Source organism: Pleuronectes platessa, chromosome 24, assembly GCF_947347685.1.
Source record: "Pleuronectes platessa chromosome 24, fPlePla1.1, whole genome shotgun sequence".
In the NCBI taxonomy this organism is placed as follows: Eukaryota; Metazoa; Chordata; class Actinopteri; order Pleuronectiformes; family Pleuronectidae; genus Pleuronectes; species Pleuronectes platessa.
In genome coordinates this window covers 931,288-954,222 of record NC_070649.1, presented here as the reverse complement: position 1 = coordinate 954,222, position 22,935 = coordinate 931,288, and the positions used below count along the sequence as shown (strand labels likewise).

At 52.2% G+C, this 22,935-nt stretch overlaps 1 protein-coding gene across 1 annotated transcript in view; it reads left to right on the top strand.

Annotated features, from left to right (window-relative positions):
• Positions 1-22,404, top strand: part of LOC128431318 (striated muscle preferentially expressed protein kinase) — a 29,716-nt gene extending 7,312 nt beyond the window's left edge. The window contains exons 4-43 of the mRNA XM_053417598.1: positions 3,255-3,353; positions 4,919-5,069; positions 6,025-6,783; positions 6,935-7,297; positions 7,509-7,612; positions 8,016-8,171; positions 9,692-9,855; positions 9,961-10,049; positions 10,143-10,318; positions 10,395-10,581; positions 10,683-10,756; positions 10,827-10,985; positions 11,064-11,253; positions 11,331-11,560; positions 11,656-11,775; positions 11,858-11,962; positions 12,044-12,250; positions 12,319-12,442; positions 12,552-12,724; positions 12,994-13,106; positions 13,199-13,367; positions 13,678-13,777; positions 14,225-14,425; positions 14,789-14,846; positions 14,932-15,009; positions 15,117-15,289; positions 15,385-15,411; positions 15,503-15,655; positions 15,740-15,782; positions 15,868-15,933; positions 16,021-18,640; positions 18,716-18,883; positions 18,973-19,095; positions 19,769-19,936; positions 20,038-20,653; positions 21,042-21,281; positions 21,361-21,584; positions 21,657-21,732; positions 21,890-22,039; positions 22,167-22,404. Of these exons, the coding sequence (XP_053273573.1) occupies positions 3,255-3,353; positions 4,919-5,069; positions 6,025-6,783; positions 6,935-7,297; positions 7,509-7,612; positions 8,016-8,171; positions 9,692-9,855; positions 9,961-10,049; positions 10,143-10,318; positions 10,395-10,581; positions 10,683-10,756; positions 10,827-10,985; positions 11,064-11,253; positions 11,331-11,560; positions 11,656-11,775; positions 11,858-11,962; positions 12,044-12,250; positions 12,319-12,442; positions 12,552-12,724; positions 12,994-13,106; positions 13,199-13,367; positions 13,678-13,777; positions 14,225-14,425; positions 14,789-14,846; positions 14,932-15,009; positions 15,117-15,289; positions 15,385-15,411; positions 15,503-15,655; positions 15,740-15,782; positions 15,868-15,933; positions 16,021-18,640; positions 18,716-18,883; positions 18,973-19,095; positions 19,769-19,936; positions 20,038-20,653; positions 21,042-21,281; positions 21,361-21,584; positions 21,657-21,732; positions 21,890-22,039; positions 22,167-22,404 (9,434 nt within the window). The remainder of the gene's footprint in view (positions 1-3,254; positions 3,354-4,918; positions 5,070-6,024; positions 6,784-6,934; positions 7,298-7,508; positions 7,613-8,015; positions 8,172-9,691; positions 9,856-9,960; positions 10,050-10,142; positions 10,319-10,394; positions 10,582-10,682; positions 10,757-10,826; positions 10,986-11,063; positions 11,254-11,330; positions 11,561-11,655; positions 11,776-11,857; positions 11,963-12,043; positions 12,251-12,318; positions 12,443-12,551; positions 12,725-12,993; positions 13,107-13,198; positions 13,368-13,677; positions 13,778-14,224; positions 14,426-14,788; positions 14,847-14,931; positions 15,010-15,116; positions 15,290-15,384; positions 15,412-15,502; positions 15,656-15,739; positions 15,783-15,867; positions 15,934-16,020; positions 18,641-18,715; positions 18,884-18,972; positions 19,096-19,768; positions 19,937-20,037; positions 20,654-21,041; positions 21,282-21,360; positions 21,585-21,656; positions 21,733-21,889; positions 22,040-22,166) is intronic.
• The last annotated feature ends 531 nt before the right edge of the window (positions 22,405-22,935 follow it).

Here is a 22,935-nt window from a genome sequence, read left to right as displayed (position 1 = left end):
AAATCAGGTCAACCTCACAAAGAAAGTAAACTCTGGTTGCCCGGTAGGAAGTCGTATTTTATTACAGTAGATCATAAGAAATGTAGATAATTTACTGAAAGTCTCACTGAACCTTAAAAAACCTAAATATCAATGTGCTTTTGAATCAAACTCCTGCTGCCCTGCCTCCGTGTGGCTGGGCACATTCTGTGACTCTGAAATATGCATCTGGCGCTGGCAGAGCGTTCTTTAGCTTGATAAGTAATTCATAGAGCAGGTTTCACAAATTGGGAGCATGTGGAAAGTGTGTCAGTGGGCTACACATGGACACATGAGGACCAGGGCAGCCAGTCACAGGACGGCTCTCCTGCTCGGGAGCGATATCAAACCCCCGAGATGTTTCCTTCCATTTGTTGGAATCACGCTGCTCGGATCTGGATTGGTACTCACGGAATTCTGTTCTTTGGAAGTATTTGCCAAATCCAGCCTCTTCAGGGGGGGGGGGGGGTCTCTGCTGATATTATTGCCCTTAGGCCGAAACAATGGAGATCACGACAAAGTGTCGGACGCTTCAGCTGGAGTCCGTCAAACTACAGATTCCACCAGGCAACAGTCAATCACATCACCTGACACTCAGACGACAGCCAATGGGGAGCGTGGCGGCGGCGAGCGAAGGGGGCGAGGGAAGGGGGCGAGGGAAGGGGGCGAGAGAAGGGGGCGAGGGAAGGGGGCGAGAGAAGGGGGCAAGAGGAGGGCGAGAGAAGGGGGCAAGAGGAGGGCGAGCGAAGTGGGCGAGGGAAGGGGGCGAGGGAAGGGGGCGATAGAAGGGAGTGAGCGAAGGGGGTGAGGGAAGGGGGTGAGCGAAGGAGGCGAGGGAAGGGGACCAGCGAAGGGGGCGAGTGAGAAGGAGTCTCTTCTTCTCTTCGCTGCAGAGCAGTGAGTCACTCAGAGGAGCTCTCCTTGGTGCTGATTGACAGACTGTCCGAGAAGCAGTTTCCTCAGCTGCCTCCTCAGCAGGGACCTGAACAGAGATCTTCTTTAAGACATAAGGTTTAACACTATGTGCACCATGGAGCCTCCGGTCAGATCAACCATCAGCTGTGAGTCATTTCCTAAAACAAGAAGTGATCAGGGGCTGATGGTCTCAGGAAGTGAAGTTAAAGATTAGAATCTAAAGTTCCACTCTGCCTCACGATGGTCTAGTTCTTATAGTAGAAATAGAACGTTAATAAAGATGGACGACATGACAGCTCCCACAAGTGAAGCCAAAGCGTCTGCACTGCCCCCTGGTGGCTGGCTGCAGTATACGTCATAACAATCAAAATACACATTAAATGGATATTTCTCAATGATGGTTTTTGACTGTTTTTGACTGACCTCAGTACTGTGTAAGATGACCACGTTCACTTCCAAGATAGTCTGGCTTCATTTCTGGATAGTGGGAGGAAGTGGAGACACGTCGTCCATCTTTATTTACAGTTCGACTCTAAAGTCAACCTCCCAGCTTCTATGACCCTTTCACTGAGAAGAACCTGAGCGTCCATGACTTTATCTGTTTTTATTAATCGTCACGTTTTCCTCCGGCGTATTGAAAGTGAAGGATTGTGGTCCCGGTCACACGAGGTGAATAGCACAGTCCAGGCTCGGCTGTTTAGTGTAGAACAGAAAACCGTTGTGTGTGTTTGCTGCTGAATAACACATCGCACTTTGTGTCTTGTTTCAGAGAACTGGGCATTCCACACGGACATTTGGCAGATTCACCCATGGTGTGTTGTCAGTATACGCTTCACTCAAATCCTCTTGTGTTCTATTGTTCTCTATTCTGTGAAAGAAGCAAAGTCACTTTATCCTTTTCTCTCCGTCCTCTGTGCTTCGACTGCATGTGCTTCCCTTTGATTTATTCCTTTAATAAGACTTTGAAATATGAAAGTTGCTTTCAGTGTATTTGTGTTTTTACCGCTCGACTGCTTATAACAAGAGTGGGTTTTATTGCTGTACATCCACCCCCACAATGCAATGTGTTTCTAATCAGGCAGAAAAGGCCTGAGTGAATAATGTCTGGCCACAGTGGTTTAGAATACCAGTCGAGATCTGAGCCCCTGAGCTGCGCTTGACTCCAAATCATATTTAGGTTATAACTCAGGCTGAATATATCTCCTGTAATTACATTGCTGAGTCAATTCCCCTTCGCCTGGTGGATCTACACACCCACACACACACACACACACACACACACCCCCCCCCCCCCGCTGTAATGCCTTAATGCTGATGCTCATGTCACACTGGTTTCTCCTCATCAGGCAGACCCTCTGGATTTATCTAATCTGGATCTGACTTGATTTGAGGCGCGATGGCGACTCGCAGCCGGTTTTTTTGCGGTTGCCGTCCTCCTCCCTCACGAGGCCTCTAACCCAGTATAACACGTTGGGCCGCTGCTGGTATTTAGACTCTTAATGGGAACGAAGAGGATCGGCCGTGTGGGTGGGAGAGATGGTGGTTTCCATAGTAACGGTGCTCTCCCGTCTGCCCTCTCTTGCTGCCACTACGGAAGCGAAGTTTTCCGCTCCTGCCGAAAGCAAAGCTATGGTAAACCTGCCTGTCTTCACCCCCCCTCTGCCCCTGTCCTCCATTTGTCCCCCTGTCCTCATCCGTGGCCCCCCCGACTCTCTCTGTTCCCTCTGGTGATGTCATGTGAGACGTGGTTTATGATCCGCATGTGTGTCGTTCATTTTTATCTTTGTTTTATTGTTCTCGACATCAGAGCATCTCCCTTTCTGTTTCATTAAACATCATCCCTCTTTCGGGTTTCAATTTGTTAATTCAAGTTCTAATAGTTTTCTTTTTAATTATTAAACCTCAACGGCCCCAGAAATCCATATTGCACATTTTGTTTCTCTTTGTAAAATCAAACATTTGAATCTTCAACATTCTCAGTGAGCGTGTATCCTAAATTCCCTTTGCACAATGATTTCAGTCGTTTTATTGATTATATCAAGGTGAAATAAAAACTCCATGTGTTCCATACGCCACAGCTGGCTTCATGTCACGCTCCAGCCTCAGATCATTCATTTCCCTCCGGGGCTTCTCCTCCTCTCTTTCCAAGGAGCCATCACGCTGTGTGCCGCTAAGCAAATGTGAAAAGTCATTTTCAGCGAGCCTCGGTTGATTTAGATGTTGTTGTTTCCATCCTCCTCCTCCACCGCCTCAATTTCTTTGCGCTGAATTTCCACCTCCCACCTTCACTCGTCTTCATTTCTGCCTCGTCTTTATTTCAGACTCTGAGGCCACAGAGGACGAGACCACGGAGCCTCAGATGGAAACCAAAGAAGGGCCCGGGAGGCACCAGGACAAGGCCGGACGGAGAGGCCCTTCAGGTACCTCCTCCACTTCCCTCTCCTTCTCACAGCTTCAGACCTTCTCAGGTTGTTGCTCCTCACAACTTCAGCTTTTTCCAGAATTATGATTGAGTGCGGATTGATAGATTTAACGTGGGCGGGTTATCGGCTCGGCCCGAGAGGTGGAAGGTTTGGATGGAACCTGATATTTCAGAAGACGTTAATCCCACACGGTGTGATGATGCAACATGGTGACACACTGCCCTAGTTTCCAGCAGGAAACCTGTGTCAGGTCTGGATGCGTGTGTGTGTGTGTGTGTGTGTGTATTTGTGTGTGTGTGTGTGTGTCTGTCCCTGAAAACCTAAACTGTTATGATACCAGCTAATGACACCAATTATTTTATAATAGTTTAATCAGTTGATTAATTGATCCACAAAACAAAGTCAGCAGTTTTTCCACCTCTCTTCATAAACCTGACGACTTATCGATTATCAGAGAAAATGATATTATATTTAAATCTCAGTTTCAGGGTTTCAGCGTCACGGAGGCGTCTCGCCCTCTCCGCCCTCTCCAGGCAACTGGGAGTCTGAATATAGAAATACTGACACCCTTCTCCTCTAGCACAGACCAATGTTAGACTCGTCCCTCGCTGGTACACAGTGTTCGCTTGTCGGCTGAATCCTCCCTCACCACGTCCCTCCACACACAAGACACCAAAAGAAATCAAAGCAGAAAATCACATGAGGACAGAAACGTTTAAATCTGGACCTGCTTCTCTTCAGCTCAACAGAGTTAGATTCCTCTTCTCACTCTGGTGCTTCCTTCTGTCTTTATGAGAAACAGATATAGTTGTTTTATGATCATGTTGCTGAGTCAGTATCGCTGAGTCCTTGGTTTTACTCCATCCCCTCCATCGCGTCTCGAGGCCTCGTCGTTAAAGGAAGATGCTGACTGCTCCGTCTTTTCGCTGCCACGGCATTCCTGTCTCTGTTGCTCATCTCTAAAACGCCAATCACCGTCTGATTTGCGATGGGGGGGGGGGGGGTCTCGTTAAGTGGTGCACGCTCCACGTCAGCCTTACACTCTCTCTCTTTCATTTCCTGTTGTAAAACAATCAATACACTCTTTATCCATCTCATCCTTCTGCTTCATTTTCTACCAACTCAGGGTTCCTGCCTCTTCCCTGTGTCAGCACATGATTAATAAAGACTTTAAAACTAAATATAAAACTTATTTATCCTTAATTATTATTTCTGAAAGAATAAAATCCTAGAAACTAAAGAGTGTGATAATCAAACGTCAGGCAGAACTTGTCATGATCTAATTGTCCAAATGAAAAGTCTGATAATCTTTACAAGATTAAAGTTTAATTTGATCTTCTCCAGCCGACGCTTGTGAAAGAAATGTGTCTCAGTGTTTTACATAATGGCAGCGAATCCTGTGAATGTGAGAATCTCAGATTCACTGACAGAGACGTTTCTTTTCTTCCTCGGATTTCATGGGATTTCTCGACAGTTCTAAAAACCTGATGGTTTGAATCCAGAGAAGTAACAGGAGCTGATAATCAAACTGTCTCCCCCCCCCCCCCCCCCTCTCTCTCCAGGTGAGGGAGGACGGCTGACGGACTATAACCCAGATGCTCCGGATCGCAGGGCCACCCTCCCCGGCACGTACGACCCCGTGGTGGAGCGAGAGCTCCGGGCTCTGGGCTCCCGCCCCCCGGGGCCCCACTTGGACCCCACGAACCCAGCCAGGCAAGCTCTCGGCGGGGGTCCCACCGAGGGGGCCCCCCCTGTCCGGCACCTGGGTGTGGAGCCGCTGATCCGGGCATCTCACGCTAACCTGGCCCGGCCTGTTCAGGGGTCAGAGGAAAGTGTTTCTGTAGGCAGCGACTACTATGGCAGCATGTTCAGCCTCTACAGGGGGAGGACGTTCTCGATGCCCTTATAGCACAAGGCTGCGTTTTCTTTTAGTCCATAAAACCAATGACTGCCCCCAAAAAGAGAACCAGACATTATGTCCCCAACTTGCAAAAATCTGATCCACTACAGAATTTATTCATTTTTTATGATTTCATTTATTTAAAGATGTTGTTACTTCCCGTCTTTATTCTGACGTCACACTTTCCTTTGACTCCGTGTGGTTTGATCTCAACCTAACGAGGACCCAGATGTTCCTCAGTCTGCAGATGTGTGACTCAGCACTTCTTCTGGAAACTGGGACCACTCTATTTTTTACCCACTGCATGTTTTTCTGCTGCAGCAGCTCACGTTTGGATTAACACAGAATCTTTTTGGGTTTGCTGTGGCATGCGCGGGTTGCTGGTTTGGATCCAAGCTAATATTAGCATGAATGTTCTCACGCAACCTAACGATCATGTGGTTTGCAGGCATGATGTTTTTGTATTTGGATTCAAAGCGGGGGGGCGGTTCATGTTGTACAGTTTTTAGTATTTTAGAGTTTGTTCCACTTCAACACAGTCGGATTAAGATCTGAAGAAATCTTATTTTATCTTTTATTCATATCTCTGCTATTTTATTTGACCCTGTCTCTGACAATGAGGCACAGACAATACACAAGGAAGGAAAACACGACAAACTGACACAAAATGGACGCTCTTCTGCTCTGTGCTTCACCTCCAGCCCCACGGGAACTGCACCAGAGCTCTAACTTCATGCCTACATTTCCCTTTAACCCTCGACCCTCTAGGAATCAAACTGCCGACGCATCGCAGGGGCTTCTCTCCTGTGTCCCCCTGTCCTCTCCCCAGCCACCCCCCACCACGCACAGACACAGCAGCAGAACCCCAAACCAAGACCCGGATCCGAGTGTGAACAGTGTGGTCATGACACCCAAACTGGCTCGTGCAGGACCCAAGATCTTCGACAAGGTGCGAGCGTTCGAGGAGCGGAGGGCCAGCGTGGACGGGCCCGGAGGAGCAGGACGCTCGGCCCCCTGCGACCCGGACGGCGCTGGACAGAAGACGGGCGGTCCCAGCAGAGAGGGCCGAGTCCTCCAGAGACGAGAAGCCTTCAAACAACGGGCTTCTTCCTTAGAGGACAAGACGAGCTACTCCCAGAGGGTCCAGGGCTACCAGAGCAAGTTCGCTGAGGAGCTCCAGAGGATCAAGAAGCTCGTGGGAAAGCCGAGCTTGAAGAAGGCTTACTCCACGGAGCAGCTGTCCCAGAGGGAGCGTCGGCCCGTGGGGAAGCTGGAGCCCATCCCTCCCCAGGTGGTGCAGAAGCTGGAGGCCAGGCAGCGAGCCCTGGAGGAGGAGAGGGCTGGAGGGGCTCGTCCCCGGGTCCAAGGCAACGGCCTGACTGGTCCCAGTAACGACCCAGTGAAGGAGGAGATGAAACCAGAACCTCGGGGGAAACCAGTGGAAAGCTCTGTTACCATGGAGACTGCACCAGTTCACCAGTTACCAGGGCAACCATTGCCAACAGCCACGAGGACCAGTCTCACCAGGTGAACACACGACCTCCCATCAGGGGTCAAATCTGATTCTTTCTTTGTGAGATAAATATGTTTCACTCAAAGGATTCAAAGCGAATCAAAGAAAAGATTTTGAATTACTTATTGTCAATATTAAATAACAGGTTTATTGTCTCTCACACAGAGAAAAAGTGCAACGCACTCCAGCTGCTGACAAAGACACACAAGCGTCCTCCTCCAGAGACCTGGGGACGGACTCAAAGACGAGCAACAAGACAGGCCGCCGGTCTCCCAGCCCCGTGGGGAGGACGGTCCCATCAGGGTCCCAGTGTCCACCCAAGCCCCCCCGCCTCAGCCCGTCACCCACTCCCTCCGTCAGCCCCCTCGTGAAGAGGAGGAAGGCGGAGGTGGGCCGGGCGCCGCCTGCGATGAAGATGAACATCCCCACGATCCTGGTGGAGGATGAACCCATGGAGGCCGAGTGCGGCGCCGACAGCGTGAAGAGGAAAGAGAGGAGCAGGAGCAGGAGAGGGCGCTCTGCTCCAGCCCGGCCCCCAGAGGAAGGTAGGAGAAGAACCCACAGTGTCATGGTGGGATTTTAAATGGAGGCTGTTCCATTCACAGCCTCCATCTTGTACGACCCAAGAAAACTAAAGTCAGTCTTGACAGAAACCAGCCAGCGATTCACTTTGGGGCTCGAACCCATTAACAACACCTCACATGTTGTTTCCAGGGGCCTCATCCGATGACTCCTACCTGTCGGCTGATGAGGAGCCAGCTGAGGCCCCGAGGATTGAGAGGCCCCTCGAAGCCGCCACAGGGGCCCGGGGGTCAGAGGTCACTGGAAACCCTCCACCCACAGGTATGACAGAAATTAAAATCATAACCCTCTGGATGCAGAAGGTTGTTGTTTGCACGATCTTGTTAAAATAGATATAAAATCTAGTTTGAACAACACTGGATGAACATTTCTACTGCAGAGAACAGGATTAGAACCAGAATGTGTTCATGACTCAGCTGAAAACAGGGATTTAGATTAAAGTTGTTGCAGAGAGAAGAGTCTTTCTGTGGTTTTTATTGTTTGGGGATAAAAAACTCAGCCTCACAATTTGTTTAGATCCTTTGGAGAAATGTGAAACCCTGAAACAAAGAGGCGTCTTCCTGACACATCTCTGAAAGCTGGACTGTTCTATATCTGTGCTTTCAGTGGGAGGGTTGCCTCGGCTCTTTCTCCTGCTGTGTGAATATGTGTTTGTTTCCCTCAGTGACATGGAGGAAGGACGATGTGGAGACACGCAGCGAGGCCTCCCGTTTGGTGAAGGGTGAGGAGCACAGTCTGCTGATGGAGCAGCCGAGGCCGAGCAGCGCCGGGTCGGACTGCGTCACAGCTGGCAGCGCCCCCCCGCTCGCCCTCCAGTCAGGTGAGGGAGATACTGAGAGATGGAGTTAGACGAAGATGTTGCTCCTCTTGAAACACACCAACACATTGACTCTAATCCGCTGCCAGCCTCCTCCGCTCCGACACGCTGGCTTAACGGCTGCAGAGGCCGATGGAGCTCAGCATCCCAGCCGGGGCTGCCATGGCAACCCATTCATTCTTTAAAGCACCCCCTCATCTCGGGGGGGGGGGGATTCAGATCACAGAGCCACCCCCCCGTCACACAAAAGGTCCCCGGAGCCCTGAAGGCAGCCGTGGCATTCGGAATGAGGCGTAAACAAAATAACTGCTCCAATTTGGAAAAGGCTTCTGCTATGTGTTGTTTATATTGTACCCTGTGTGTGTGTCTGTGTGTGTGTCTGTGTGTGTGAGACGAGCTTGCACCGCTCCGAGCGTTTTGTATCAGCTCCTGTAAATGAAACCTGCTTGTCCCGAGTTTTGTCAACAAAGTGAGCGTTGGCTCTCCGGCGTCTTGCAGCCGAGCCGGGCCTGCGAGGCCATATTAGGCCTGTGGAGGCTCATGGGTATTTTTAGCCGCCCTCTTGTTCTTTCGGGTAATTGCCGTCTGCTTTGTGTCGCTGGTTGAGATTACTGCTGGAGCTCTCTTTTTTATCTCTCAGTAGATTTCACGCTGCCGGGTTTGGAGCCGGAGTCGTCCACATGTGGAGGGAGATTATGGGAGTGAGGGGAACACAATGAAGTCTGTGTTGTTATGAAACAAATATAATCCATCTTCCTCTGAGAAGTATGAAAACCACTGAAACCAGAGAGAATCTATAAGATATTGAACGTGAGGATGTAGTCGGCGTTGTGGGAGAACAGGACAGTGACAGGAAGCAGAGGAGAGAACAGGAAGAGGCTGAAAGCTTTAGTTGTGTAAGAGTTGGCAGCTTGACGTAAATAGTCTGTGGAGTTATCCCCGGTGCACCGGCGCTGCTCAGAGATGTGACCACCGGTACGTTGTTTCATTCCTTACTTTTAACACACAGCGCTATGACATTTCAAACTGAATGCACGTTGTTGATTTAGTTTGAAAAGCCGCTGTGGTCCTTTCCTATCTGCTGCTGCCAGATGTGTGAGTGTGGGACACAGGGGGACATGGTCCTAACTCCTCCACCCAGCTGTGGATTCATTCTCACTTCAGTTGGCGTCCAGACAGAGTGTCTGCTCTGCAGCTCCATGGGAATAAGCAAGTGATTGTGTCAGGGATTAAGGGATTAATTCATTATCTGTGCAGTTTGGGTCACTGCAGAGCGCCCCCCTGTGGTCGGTGTTGATGTGTGAAGATGCGGGGACCAGGCGCTCGTCTCCAGAGCGACAGACGCTCCAGATGTTTAACCAGCGTTCGCCCTGCGTCAAAGAGATTTGCACTTAATTACTCAAATTAGAAAGTGTGGATCTGACCTCTCCATGAACCCGAGGAGAAGTTAATTAGATGGAGCAGCAGTGCACTTCAAATTCCATCAAACTTAACGTCCAGCATCGTTCGTCTGTCCCCTCCAGAGACGTCCCACACGCAGGGAGAACCAGCAGCCGTGTCCCTGGAGGTCAGGAATCCCATCCAGTCAGACGAGGAGTATCTGAGCCCCCAGGAGGAGAAGATGGAGGTCGGGGACTCGAACACACTCAGTAGAAGCGTCTGCTTCAAGGAGCGTCCGTCGTTTCAGGTACGAGTGTCTCAGAGACAAAAACCTACGACTGGAAGTTCTGTCCATGAAAGTCACAAAGGGAACTGAGACTTTGGAACTGAGGAAGTTCATTTGTTTTTAAAGGTGGCGCCGTGTGACCAGGGGGCAACTGAGGGTCAAGAGGTCATCATCTCAGCTAAGGTCCGAGGGCAGCCTCAACCCATGGTTTACTGGTATGACTCCTTCTGTCACAGACTGAGTTCAACACCCACACACACACACACCCTCCATTAAACCACCGTGACAGCCGCTTTGTGTTGACCCAGGTTGAAGGACAAAGTTGCAGTAAAGACGGCCGGACGCTTCGCCGTGCGAGAGACAGACGCTGGCCTCAGGGAAATGAGAATCAGCTCGGCCCAGAGGTCGGACTCGGGGATTTACGTCTGCAAGATCATCAACGAGTACGGGAGCAGGCAGGCGGAGTGCCGGGTGGAGGTGGCAGGTGCGTGAGGACCACGTGGTTCGATCCTGACCTCACAAACATGTTGCTTTAGTTTGTGTGTTTGTGTTTTGATCAGCAGCTGCAGCACAGACGTCCCTGGGAATCACCCGGGGGTTGAAAGACGTGGCGGCGAGGGCGGGGGAGTCGGCCAAGTTCGAGTGCCACGTCACCGGGCCCCTGGACGTGGAGGTGGACTGGCTGTCCAATGGGAAGCTGATCCAGCCCGCACTGCTCAACTGTAAGATGCACTTCGATGGAAAGAGGTGCGTCGGGATCAGGAAATGAAAAAGTGGAGACACTTTTTGTAAAGATGGTGAGTCGGTGTTTCATGGTTGGACATTTTGAACAGTTGTTTGTCCTTCAGGTGTCGTCTGCTGCTGAACTCCGTGCACGAGGACGACAGTGGGACGTACACCTGCAAGCTGAGCACCGCCAAAGGTAGACACTGTGACCCCTGACCTCTCTGAGAAGAGGGAGAATTTAACTGTGATATATCAAATGTTTACAGAGGAGTTGACCTCCAGCGCGACCCTGAAGGTGACTCCATCCAAGGAGCCTCTGTTCACCCGGAAGCTGGACGTCCTGGAGGTCATCGAAGGTCGTACGGCCCGGTTCGACTGCAAGGTGAGCGGGTCGCCGGCTCCACGAGTCACATGGACCCACTTCGGTAAGAACCTCCCTCGTCTGGCTGACATTTGCAGTTTTCTACATACATGTAACTAACAGCTTCTCGACCGTCTTTCAGAGACGCGCGTGGAGGAGAGCGACAACGTGCACTTCCTTCAGGAGAGCGGTCGCCACTCGCTGGTCATCACACACGTCAGCAGCGACACTGAAGGCTTCTACACAGCCGTCGCTCAGAACGTCCACGGGAAGGCAGAGACCACGGCCGAGCTCTACATGCAGGAGCCTCGAGCTGCCACCTCCTCTCACATGTAAGAGATGCTCCTATGAGCTGCCGGGTCATTTCCCCGTCAGTCCCTCTGTTCACGTCTCTGCGTCTTCTCTCCAGGGCCAAGCTGGAGAAGATGCCCTCCATCCCCGAGGAGCCCGAGGGGGCGGAGAGCGAGGTGGAGAAGAGGACGATGCCCGACTTTGTCAAACCTCTGGCTGACGTGGAGGTGGTGGAAGGGAAGGAGGTGGTGCTGAGGTGCACGGTGGCCGGCCTGCCTTACCCCTCCATCGCCTGGTACCACAACAGCAAACGCATCGAGAGCAGCGAGGAGCGCAAGATGACCCAGTGTAAGTAAATGAGAAACACAGATCAGCTGTTTACTGAGGGGGGGGGGGGGGGGGGTGGAGATCGTAAATAAGAAACGTGGCCGTCTGTTCTCCAGACAGGGATGTCCACAATCTGGTCATTCGGAGCGCTTGTCACGCTCATGGTGGCGTCTACAAGGCCGTGGTCTCCAACCGACTGGGCAAGGCAGCCTGCTACGCTCATCTGTACATCACAGGTCAGCACGGACACTTTCCCTCTGCTGCTACTCACATTAAATATAATATAACACGTTCATTCATTCATCTATTGAAACGCAGACATCGTCCCTGATCCTCCTGACGGTCCTCCAGTGATCGAGGCCATCACAGGGAAAAATATCAGCTTGAGCTGGAGGAGACCAAAGAGGCTCGACTCCTCGTTGGGTGAGTTCACACAAAACAAAACTAAATACTCTTCATCTTCATCTTCATCACTGAGTCACTAAACCCTGCATGTGTGTGCAGACACCAGCTCTCTGCTGTACGTGGTGCAGCAGCAGCCTCTGGGCTCCATCCAGTGGTCCGTCGTGGCATCGAACCTGCGGGACACCAGCTACACCGTCACCTCCCTGTCCAAGGGGGTGCGCTACGCCTTCAGAGTCGTGACGTCCACCGGAAAGACGCTGAGCAAACCGTCCGCCTCCACCGACCTGGTCCAGCTGCTGGACAGAGGTACTGTCCTCACTGTCCTCCAGGCAGATCCTCTGAGTGCACGCGTTGAACTGTTCTAATCTGTGTAGGACCTTATCTGAGGAAGGCCCCGGTCATCCTGGACAAACCAGACGTGGTGTACGTGGTGGAGCACCAACCTGCGACCATCACCATCACACTGAACCATGTGCACGCAGCTGTCACCTGGAAGAGGTGAGCTCTCTGCTTAGACAGGATAGAGTATGAATCAAAGCTGTGTCTAAAAGGTTCAGGTCCAGATTGATGGTCTGTAACTGAGTGATTCTGCCCCTGTGTCCCTCAGGAGGGGGGTGGTGCTGGTCAACAGACCCGGGATGTACGAGATGAGCATGCCGGACGACGACCAGCACTCCCTGAAGCTGCAGCGGGTCAGGAGCACGGACGTGGGCCAGCTGCTGGTCACAGCCAGCAACCAGTTCGGCAGTGACCTCTGCACGCTGCAGCTGGCGATGGCCGGTCAGTGGAGCCCCGCCACAGAAACCTATGATACATTTAGCATTTTAGAAAGAATCCAAAGTTCACGCTGCTTATTCCTGGCAGCTGTAAATCCAACTCGGGAGAGCGGCCGCTAATTTAAGTTGAGCCCCGGATATTTAGTTTAGCTGCCTCTTGAGTTTTGAATTTGAAAACATCAGCATCGTCACGTAGCTCCTAGTTTAGCTTAACTGATGTGTTTTATATCAATGTAAAACTTGAATGTTATTTGTCCTCTTTGTCGTCTGTAGTGCCTCCTAAGTTTGAAACCATCATGGAGGACCAGGACGTGCACGTGGGGGAGATGTCTCGCTTGGCTGTCGTGGTCGAAGGGAAACCAGACCCAGATATCCTGTGGTATAAGGTAAGGGTTATATCTTTTATATTAAAAACAAACTGTGATTAATTTGACTCATTTAATCTAAAACAGTTGAATGATCTGTTGTTGTGTTGCAGGATGACGTGCGTCTCTCTGAGAGCAACCACTTCACTTTCGTGTACGACGACCCAGAATACTCCCTGGTGGTTCTGAACGCCCGGCCCGAGCACTCGGGCGTGTACACGTGCACGGCCAAGAACCTGGCGGCCTCCAACTCCTGCAAGGCTGAAGTCACAGTTCACACAGGTCTGACGTCAACACACACTGAAGTACAAAGTTAATATGATAAATATATAAATATATATTCAGAAAACAGTGTTTTCCCCCACGTGCTGGTGATTCTCAGCTTTAGGTTTCCATCGTTTCAAACTGCTGATGCAGCACAGTCACATAAACTAGTATCTGCACCATATGGGCGGGACCACAAGGGGTTGTTAGGCTACACTATGAAACCATCTGTTACTGTGCTGGCACACGTGCACGGCCAAACACACACACACACACACACACACACACACACACCCAGTAAACATGCTGATGTCGCTGCTCCCTGCAGAGCGGAAAGAAGCTGCAGAGCCGATGGAGGACGAGGGAACCATTCTGAGGAAGATGAGGCGTCTGACTGATTACTATGATATCCACAAAGAGATAGGGAGGTGAGTGTGTGTGTGTGTGTGTGTAATGGTACGTCTGAGTTGTTGTGCGTCCACACACAGCGAGGAAGTAGAGTGCTTGTGGGAGGTGGGGGGGGGGAGGGGGAGTCGCACCTGCTCAACAACAGCAATGACAGATGAGTCACCAGCCGGAGCAAAGTGAATATTCAAGACACATGACTGGTTTTGGTCGGACTGGGAGGAGACAGGAAGTCGCTCTGTTTCCCAGCAGCAGATGTGAGCTGGTTGTTGAACACAGCAGCCGACTCAGTGTTAGAAACTTCATCACATCGCTCTCTGGGAAGTTTACACACATTTTCCCAGGAGGCTGCAGGAGAAGCTCCAGAAACCGTCCTGACAAACTGAGAGCATTCGATCCCCATGATGTTGTGTGGCGTCTTTGTTGTGCGACTGTTTAATAGAATCATAATTAATGTGGTTCCTGTTCAGGGGCGTCTTCTCCTACGTGAAGAGAGTGACTCAGAAGAAGGGAAAGGCCGAGCTGGCCGCCAAGTTCATCTCGGCCCGAGGGAAGAGGAAGGCGTCGGCCCTGCGGGAGATGGATCTTCTGTCGGAGCTGGACAACGAGAGGATTCTTTATTTCCACGACGCCTTTGAGAAGAAGGACATGGTGGTGCTCATCACGGAGCTGTATCCCTTCGTGTCTGATAGTGTTGTTCTTTGAATGATGTTATATAACAAACGTGTCAATACGACTCTGACTCTCCAGCAGCACTGTTTTAGATGTAATGTGCTTCACTGTCGAGCAGAAGTGCACTTATCTTCATCTCAAGGACACTTTAGATCCAGAGCATTAATCCTAATGTCTTCCTCGGCTCCCGGGAGGAACAGATGAAGCTCAGCGCAGCTTCTTCTCTCTGACTCATCAGCGACGAGGGGAATTAGCTGGAGGACAGAATGTGTGGGAGTCTGTAGCTCATTTATTATTCATCTCTCATTGCACCTTCCACTCGATTCCCCCGCTCTGTCGTTTTCCTCAACTCCCGTGTGAAGATGTCACGAGGAGTTCCTGGAGAGAATGGCCAAGAAAACCACGGTCCTGGAGCAGGAGGTTTGTGTGTCTGCTGCCGACCGCACTGCGCTAACATTATGTAACGTGACGTGTGTTAAACTCCCTCCCTGGTGATGCTCTACAGATCCGCTGCAGCGTTCAGCAGGTGCTGGAAGGTCTCCGCTACCTTCACCAGAAGAACATTGCCCACCTTGATATGAAGGTGCTTCTCCGTCCCACCACCACTGCTTCATCAAAAAGTGTTTCACCGAGTTTGATACCAGTTATTATATTAACCTTGTGTTTCTGGGTTCACACGCTCGCCTGCAGCCCGAGAACATTCTAATGGCAAGTCCGGGTCGGGACCAGATCCGGATCTGTGACTTTGGAAGCGCCCTGAAGCTGGAGGCGTCGGAGGAGTCCTACTGCAAGTACGGCACGCCGGAGTACGTGGCCCCGGAGATCGTTAACCAAACTCCTGTTTCCACAGCCACAGACATATGGTGAGCCTCCTGTTAGAGACTCAACACTGCATGGATGAAATCTTTATTTACACGTCTGCGACTGAACAATCTGAATCTGTCCCTCTCCCCCACAGGCCTGTCGGTGTCATCACTTACCTCTGGTACGTTCAACAGACTCGTGACTGGAGTATTGATTTATCTTCATGTGCATTTCTTCACAGTTTCATATTCTCCTGTGTGTTTTCCTTCCAGCCTGACCGGTGTGTCTCCGTTCGCGGGAGAGAACGACCGAGCCACCGCCTTGAACATCCGGAACTACAACGTGGCGTTCGAGGAGACCATGTTCTCTGACCTCTGTAAAGAAGCCAAGGGGTTTGTCATCAAACTGCTGGTGCTGGACCGACTGTAAGTGTCTTCACCTCTCTGTGTTTGTCTCCATGTAACAGTGTCTATGGTCTGTCCTCATGAGCATGTTTGTCCCTGTCCTAGGAGGCCGAGTGCCACCGAGTGCCTGCGTCATCCCTGGTTCAAGGTGAGTCTCTCCTCTAGTGTCTCAGTGTGTCTTTGGGTTTATATCTCCACTAAGGTTAATGGTGTGTGCTTCCTTCTTCCTGCAGTCGCCAACGAACAAGAGCATCAGCACGGCCATGCTGAAGCAGGTCCTGTCCAGGAGGCGATGGCAGGTAAGACACCGTGGTCGAGCAGACACGATCAGTTAAATCCAGGTCCCTGGGCCGTGCCTCATGCAGTCCACTGTGGCTTTGTTCCAGCGTTCCCTCATCAACTACAAAGCCAAGATGATCATGCGTTCCATCCCGGAGCTCCTGAACGAATCATCCAGCCACGTCTCCATCGCTGTGGCGAGACATTTGAAAGAAGGCTGCCAACCGCTGTCCTCTTCCTCGGACTCCGATGCAGATGTAGACGAGCTTCCCTTCATTCCGATGCCACTGTCCATGGTCTTCTCCGGGTCCAGGGTCTCCCTCAATGAGATCCCAGGGGAGGAAGATGTCCCTGCATGGCCCAGTGTCACCACCGATGGGACCAGGAGAGGGGACAATTCAGATGTAACCAGCCCTCGAGGAGCGGCTGGGAAAAGTCCAACAGATGAAGAGCAAACTCCAGATGGGGACAAAACGGAAAAGACAAAACGAGTTCCCCTGAAAAAAGGATCAAGTGTTGAGTGTGAAGAATCAGAGACGAGAACGAGGAGGGCGACCATGAGGAGAGGAAGCTCTGCTGACTCAGCGCTGCTACTCCACATTGACCCAGAGGAGGAAAAAGCCAATGAGGAAGTAGAGGCGAGTACCAAGAGTCTGAAAAAGTCTGTTTCCATGGAGCTACCCAATCGCAGCCCGAGCCCCGGGGGGGCCACACTCAGCCAGGAGGACTATGCTCTGAAGCTGGAGCTGATGAGGCAGCGGCTGCTCAGGGGAGGAAGCGTGGACAAGAAGATGAGCGGCCTGCGAGGACCCTTGTTTGAAACGCTGGGCATGGACGAGCAGAGGCAAACGGCCTCTTTAGATCGGAATCTGAGGAGATCCAGAGCGGCGCCGCCCACATTCACCAGAGCAGCGTCTTCTGAGATCCCCGGGGAGGACACACCCAAGACCAAAGTGTTTCGCAAAAGCTCCTCCTTCACTCAAGGGGATTCTGAACCAATGCCCCTGCACCGCAGGTTCGGAGCCCCCTTGGAGATCCCGTCTGTGGGCAGTGGGAGCATAGAAGGGAGAAAGCTCCTGGAGGCCACCTCGATGTCCGCTCTCACAGAGCAAACTACTCTGGAGTCTGGGTCCAACTCCCCCACAGAGAAAGCCCTGTTTCTAATCCCAGTGCCAGGAGTGGACCAGCAGAAACAGAACAATGTGTCAGAACATGAGGAGACAGAGAAAAGGACCAAAACCCAGATCGAACCAGCAGATCGAGTAGAACCTGAGTCCAGATCGCCCTTTGTGACCACTCCCATTATCGTGATAGAGGAGGATGATGAGCAGGAAGAGAGGAAGGAAAACCTGGAGTTACATGTTGAGGAAGAAGAAGATGAAAACAGTAAAACATCAGCTGTTGTTCAAGGTGTTTCAGGACCGATTCAAACTTCTGAACTATCCAAAGAACCTGCAGCTCCTTTAAAGCCCAATGGTACGGATACGCCCTCGTTACCTGAACATCCAGCGGTGTTTGCCAAAGTCGCGAGTGCCGACCGATCTCCTGCGTCTGTTTCCACGTCGTCCAATCCCGACCTTCCTGCCGCGGCCGGCCGGCCTCTGCTCAGAACCGACATCAAGGACATCGACTCAGAAGAGGTCTTTGAGGCCCGCTTCAAGAAACGAGAGTCGTCTCTGACCCGCGGACTCAGAAAGTTAAGAAACAAATCCGAGGAGAGATCCCCGGGACTGAGCCGCAAGGCAGCGGAGGGGGGGGAAGAGGTGTACAGGCCGGGTCCAAGGGGAGCGCCTCTAGAGGTGGTGTCCAAGGGTCTGCAGGAGAGGTCCAAGTCTGTTCAGGATCTAAGAGACGAAGACAAGGAATCAGGACTTGGTCGCATCGGGAGGTTTTCATTGAGGACGAAGAAATCTGGATCTGGTGAGAAGAAGGGGGAGAAACCGAAAGAGGAGAAGAGCCAGGAGGTCCAGGAGCCTGCTGCAGGGAAGAGGGTTTCATGGGCCATGGGTCGCAGCAAGTCCCTGGACACGAAGGACCGAGCTGAGGAGTCCACAGTTTCTTCCATGAGGCGCAAGTTTGAGTCCAAAGTGGCAGGAATCACGGCCAAGATACGGACGCAGTCAGAGGAGAGGAAGGAGACGGGTGCTGGAGGAAGTCAGAAAGACCTGGCGCCGAAGACGGACTTAAAGAAGGTCCCAGACTCCCCCGTCCTGGCCATGAAACAGAAGTTTGAGAACAAAGTGGCAGAAATATCCACAAAGATTCGCAGTCAGTCTGAGGAGAGGAAAGGAGAAGCAGAGGGGAAGAGGACGCCGCTGTTCACCCGCCACCGGCACTCCCAGTCCGAGGGCCGGGGGCCGCTGGAGATGGGCATCCCCGAGAATCAACTGGCCAACCAGGCCGGCACCGGGGCTTCCAAAGAGTCCGTCGACTCCACGTCCAGCTTCCAGTCGGAGAAGGCCTCGGAGAGCGACAGGCGGTCGCGGTGGGACAGGTGGGGTCTGACCAGAGGCAAGAAGGACAAAACTCCTTCTCAGCCTGATCTGCCGTCCTCCGTCCCCAAGGAGGACGGCCTGTCCCACAGCCAGACGTTCGTCCGCTCTGCCTCCGACTTCGCTCCCGTGTTCCACATCAAGCTGAAAGACCACTTCCTGTCGGAGGGGGAGCCGGTGACTCTCAGCTGCCTTCCTGCTGGAAGCCCTCCCCCCGACATCACCTGGATGAAAGGTAACGCACAAAGTGTTGTCGTGGTTTTGTGCAGAAGTGGACACACAGTTTCTAATCATGTTATTTTGACTCCAGATAGAAAATCTCTGGAGGTGGATGACAGGATGAACCTGATCTCTCACCCTGACGGCAGACAGCTTCTCACCATCACCAAGTCGAGCCGGAGGGACACTGGGATTTATGAATGTGTAGCTACCAACCCTATAGCGACCATCACCACCTCCTGCACCCTCTCCATCGCTAGTACGTCTTTTAATCAGCTCGTGGTTATGACCTGTTCTCCGTCTGTTTCTCCACGTCAGTGTCCACTCACTCCTCTTCCTCTGTTGCAGGTGTCCCAAAGCGCCCTGGGACCCCTGAGGTCCCTCAGACGTACAACAACACGGCCCTGGTGCTCTGGAAACCAGCCGACAGCAAGTCGCCCTGCAGCTACACACTCGAGAGGAAGACAGAGGGTGAGGGGGGGAAACATTCTTCTGTTTGAAATGAGTCCAGAGGCTTCAGGGAGTCAGAAATTAAATAAAACGATGCTGCTGTCATTGTGCAAAATGAATCATCTTCATCATCTTCACCTGATGAAGAGTCAAACCACACAGATGTAGTTACTCACAGTCACAAACTGTCTCTGCCAGAGTCACGTGACCATGCAGCTGTTTGGAAGAAAGAAGATTCTACGACATCTAAGACATTTTATCTTATTATATAAAGCTTTAATTGTTTTGTCTGAGTTATTAGTTTGACAACAGCACCACCCTGTGTTTCATGTGTGAACTACAAGAGGCCAGTTAGTTTTCAGGCTGCTGTTCCTGATATGAATAAGAAGTGTCCCTCTCCTCCCTCTCCTCCTTCTCCTCCCTCTCCTCCCTCTCCTCCCTCTCCTCGCTCTCCTCCCTCTCCTCCCACTCCTCCCTCTCCTCCCTCTCCTCCCTCTCCTCCCTCTCCTCTCCTCCCTCTCCTCCCTCTCCTCCCTCTCCTCTCCTCCCTCTCCTCCCTCTCCTCCCTCTCCTCCCTCCCCTCTCCTCCCTCTCCTCCCTCTCCTCCCTCTCTTCCCTCTCCTCTCTCTCCTGCCTCTCCTCCCTCTCCTCCCTCTCCTCCCTCTCCTCCCTCTCCTCCCTCTCCGTCCTGCAGCAGATTCAAAGTGGACGACCGTGGCGACCAGAGTTGTCGACTGCTACTACAATGTCACCAACCTGCCACCAGGGGGCCCCTTCCGGTTCCGTGTGGCCTGCGTCAACAAGGCGGGTCAGGGGCCCCACAGCAGCCCCTCGGCTCCAGTCCGCGTGGACCCCCCCGCAGGTACTTCATCAAATCACTCAATGTGATGTTCATGTAAAACTCTTTTTAATGCAGTTGGTAAATCAGTTTTATTCAGACGGACATTTTGTTTGTTTCCTCAGATGAAAGTTCTTCACCCACGGTTGCTGTGGTAAAAACCCTCCCCACCCCCCCTGAGCCCGTGGTCACCTCTCCAGTGAAACCAGTCCACACTGCTCCCAGGGTCTCCACCTCCACCTCCCCCCCGACAGATCCAGCCCCCCCAGCGGTGGTGACACCCCCCCCTCCATCCTCTCCACCAGCAGCAGCAGACGAGCCTCAGAAGAAAACCTCCAGTCTTCCTTCCTCACCCACAGTCAAACCCCCCCCACCCTTTGTCCTCCCCAAACCCCAGAGCCCAGTCAACGTGGTGACCCCGATGACCCAGACCCCGCCCATATCGCCGCCCCCTCCTCTTGTAGCCCCGCCTTCAACTCCCACTAAACCAGTGACCTCGGTGCCGTCGTACGTTCCCACCGCCGCCGTCACCGCCCGTGTGACTCCGGTCTCCTTCACCCCCCAAGTGCTCCAGACCTCCAGCCTGAGCCCCATCGGTGAGGGGACCAGTACCCCGACCAGAGGCACCCCGACCAGAGGGACCCCGACCAGGGGGACATCGTCAGGACGCACCACGCCCTCCACCGCCCTGCGACAGGGGGTCCCTCAGAAACCTTACACCTTCCTGGAGGAGAGAGCCAGGTGAGAGAGACACTGGAGAACAGGTCCACTGCTTCCTCCTCATCTGGTCTGTTTGGTTTCCAGATGAACATCTAGTGTCACTGGAGCTGTTCTGCTGCTCGGCTGTAGAAGCTGCAGTAAAGAGACCAGCTGATCTGCTGATCCTCACAGAACCACCTCATCAATCTGCCTTTCTGCTGCGTTTCACAGCCGTTCAGTGAAAACACACTTCAGAGCTCCCAGCAGGCTGAAACTGGTTCTCTGGGAGAGCTTACTGGATCTTTATGAGATTTCAAATGGTTCAGTTTAACTTCAATGAGTTAATTTAGTGTCTTCAGAGTAAATATGTTTACTTTCTAACAGCCTCATGTGATCACGCCCTGGTTCAGATGTTTGTTTTTTCTGTCAGAGGTCGGTTTGGCGTGATCCGGGAGTGTCGGGAGAACGCCACGGGGAAGATCTACATGGCCAAGATCATCCCCTACAGTCAGGACAACAAGCAGGACATCCTGAAGGAGTACGAGATCCTGAAGTCGCTTCACAACGAGAAGGTGATGTCTCTGCACGAAGCCTACGTGACGCCGCGCTACCTGGTGCTGGTGACGGAGTACTGCACCGGCAAAGAGCTGCTGCACAGCCTGATCGACAGGTAGGCGGGGCCACGGCTCCTCACTCTGAGACACACCCACTCAGTCCCGTCCCTTAACGTGGCTCGTTGTCCTCCTCAGGTTCCGTTACTCCGAGGACGACGTGGTGGGCTACCTGGTCCAGATCCTCCAGGGAGTCGAGTACCTGCACAGCCGCCGCGTCCTGCACCTCGACCTCAAGCCCGACAACATCCTGGTGACCAGCCTCAACGCCATCAAGATCGTGGACTTTGGGAGCGCGCAGACCTTCAACCCCCTCAGCCTCAAACACCGGGACTCCGGCCCAGGAACACTGGACTACATGGGTGAGGACCAGAGAGCAGAACCACTTCACAAACCTTCTCTACTCTTCTAACCGTTCTTTGTTCTGACCCAAGCTCCTGAGATGGTGAAAGGTGAAGTGGTCGGTCCTCCTGCAGACATGTGGACTGTTGGAGTCGTCACCTTCATCATGTGAGTGGAGCATCGTCTTCATTTCACTCTAACCACCACGAGACCAGGAGTTAGATTTCAGTGCAAATCTCACCATGTGTGTTTCCTTGAAGAGAATCAGGTTTGTTGTAAGAAGAGATGAATATTAATTTCATATTTTTTCTGCGTTGACAACCAGGCTCAGCGGTCGACTGCCCTTCGAAGATAAAGACCCTCAACAAGTGGAATCCAAAATCCTGATAGCGAAGTTTGACCCAACGAAACTTTATCCAAACGTGTCCCAGAGTGCGTCTGCCTTCCTCAAGAAGATGCTGAGCAGCTACCCCTGGTGAGGAGGACACAGCCCGACTCAGTCAGATATCAGCACCAGCGTTTGTCTGTGAACAGAAAGATGTGTATTTATGTGTATTTTATTGTTAGTAGTTGTGTTAAAACGTGTGTGTGTGTGTTCTCAGGGCCCGGTCGACCACACGGGACTGCTTCACTCACGCCTGGCTGCAGGACTCGTACCTGATGAAGCTGAGGAGACAAACTCTCTCCTTCACCTCCAGCCGGCTCAAAGAGTTCCTGGTGGAGCAGCAGTGCCGCCGCTCGGAGGACGCCACCAAACACAAGGTGCTGCTGCGCACCTACCAGAGCTCCGCCCAGTCCACACCGCCTGGGGGTGCACCACACGTCCCCAGTCCAAAGTGAGGCCGCGCACCAGAACCCCAACGACCTCGACTCCTCGCTGCATGACCCGCGGAGGCAGAGGTCAACAGGAGGACGCCTGGATGTGAGGATGTCCAGTGGGAGGACAGGTGCCTGTCACAGGATGTCCTGTCGGTTGTCCTCCTGGTGAATCTCTAAAATGCACATGAACGTGTGGTTCTAGACAAACACTGGTCTCCACTCTGCACCTCCAGCCGGGGACACGTGTGTCATCGCTCACCAACAACTCGTGTGAATGGATCATCATTCAAGCTGCTAATTTATTTTCACATTAACTGTCATATTTTAAAAACTCAAAACCAAAAATATTCTTTCTCTTCCTTGAACCTGTTTACTTTTTCCATGTTAAGTTATTTGCATGTGTGTGTGAGTGTGTGAGTGAGCGAGAGCATCTTGGATTCACTTCCTGAACAATCAAAAAAAGGCGTGTCTTTGTGGTTGGTGTTAGAAGCTGAGTTAGGACTTTGTGGTGCAGCTTCTCGTTCCGTGGTTAGAACTGATCTTTATCTGTAA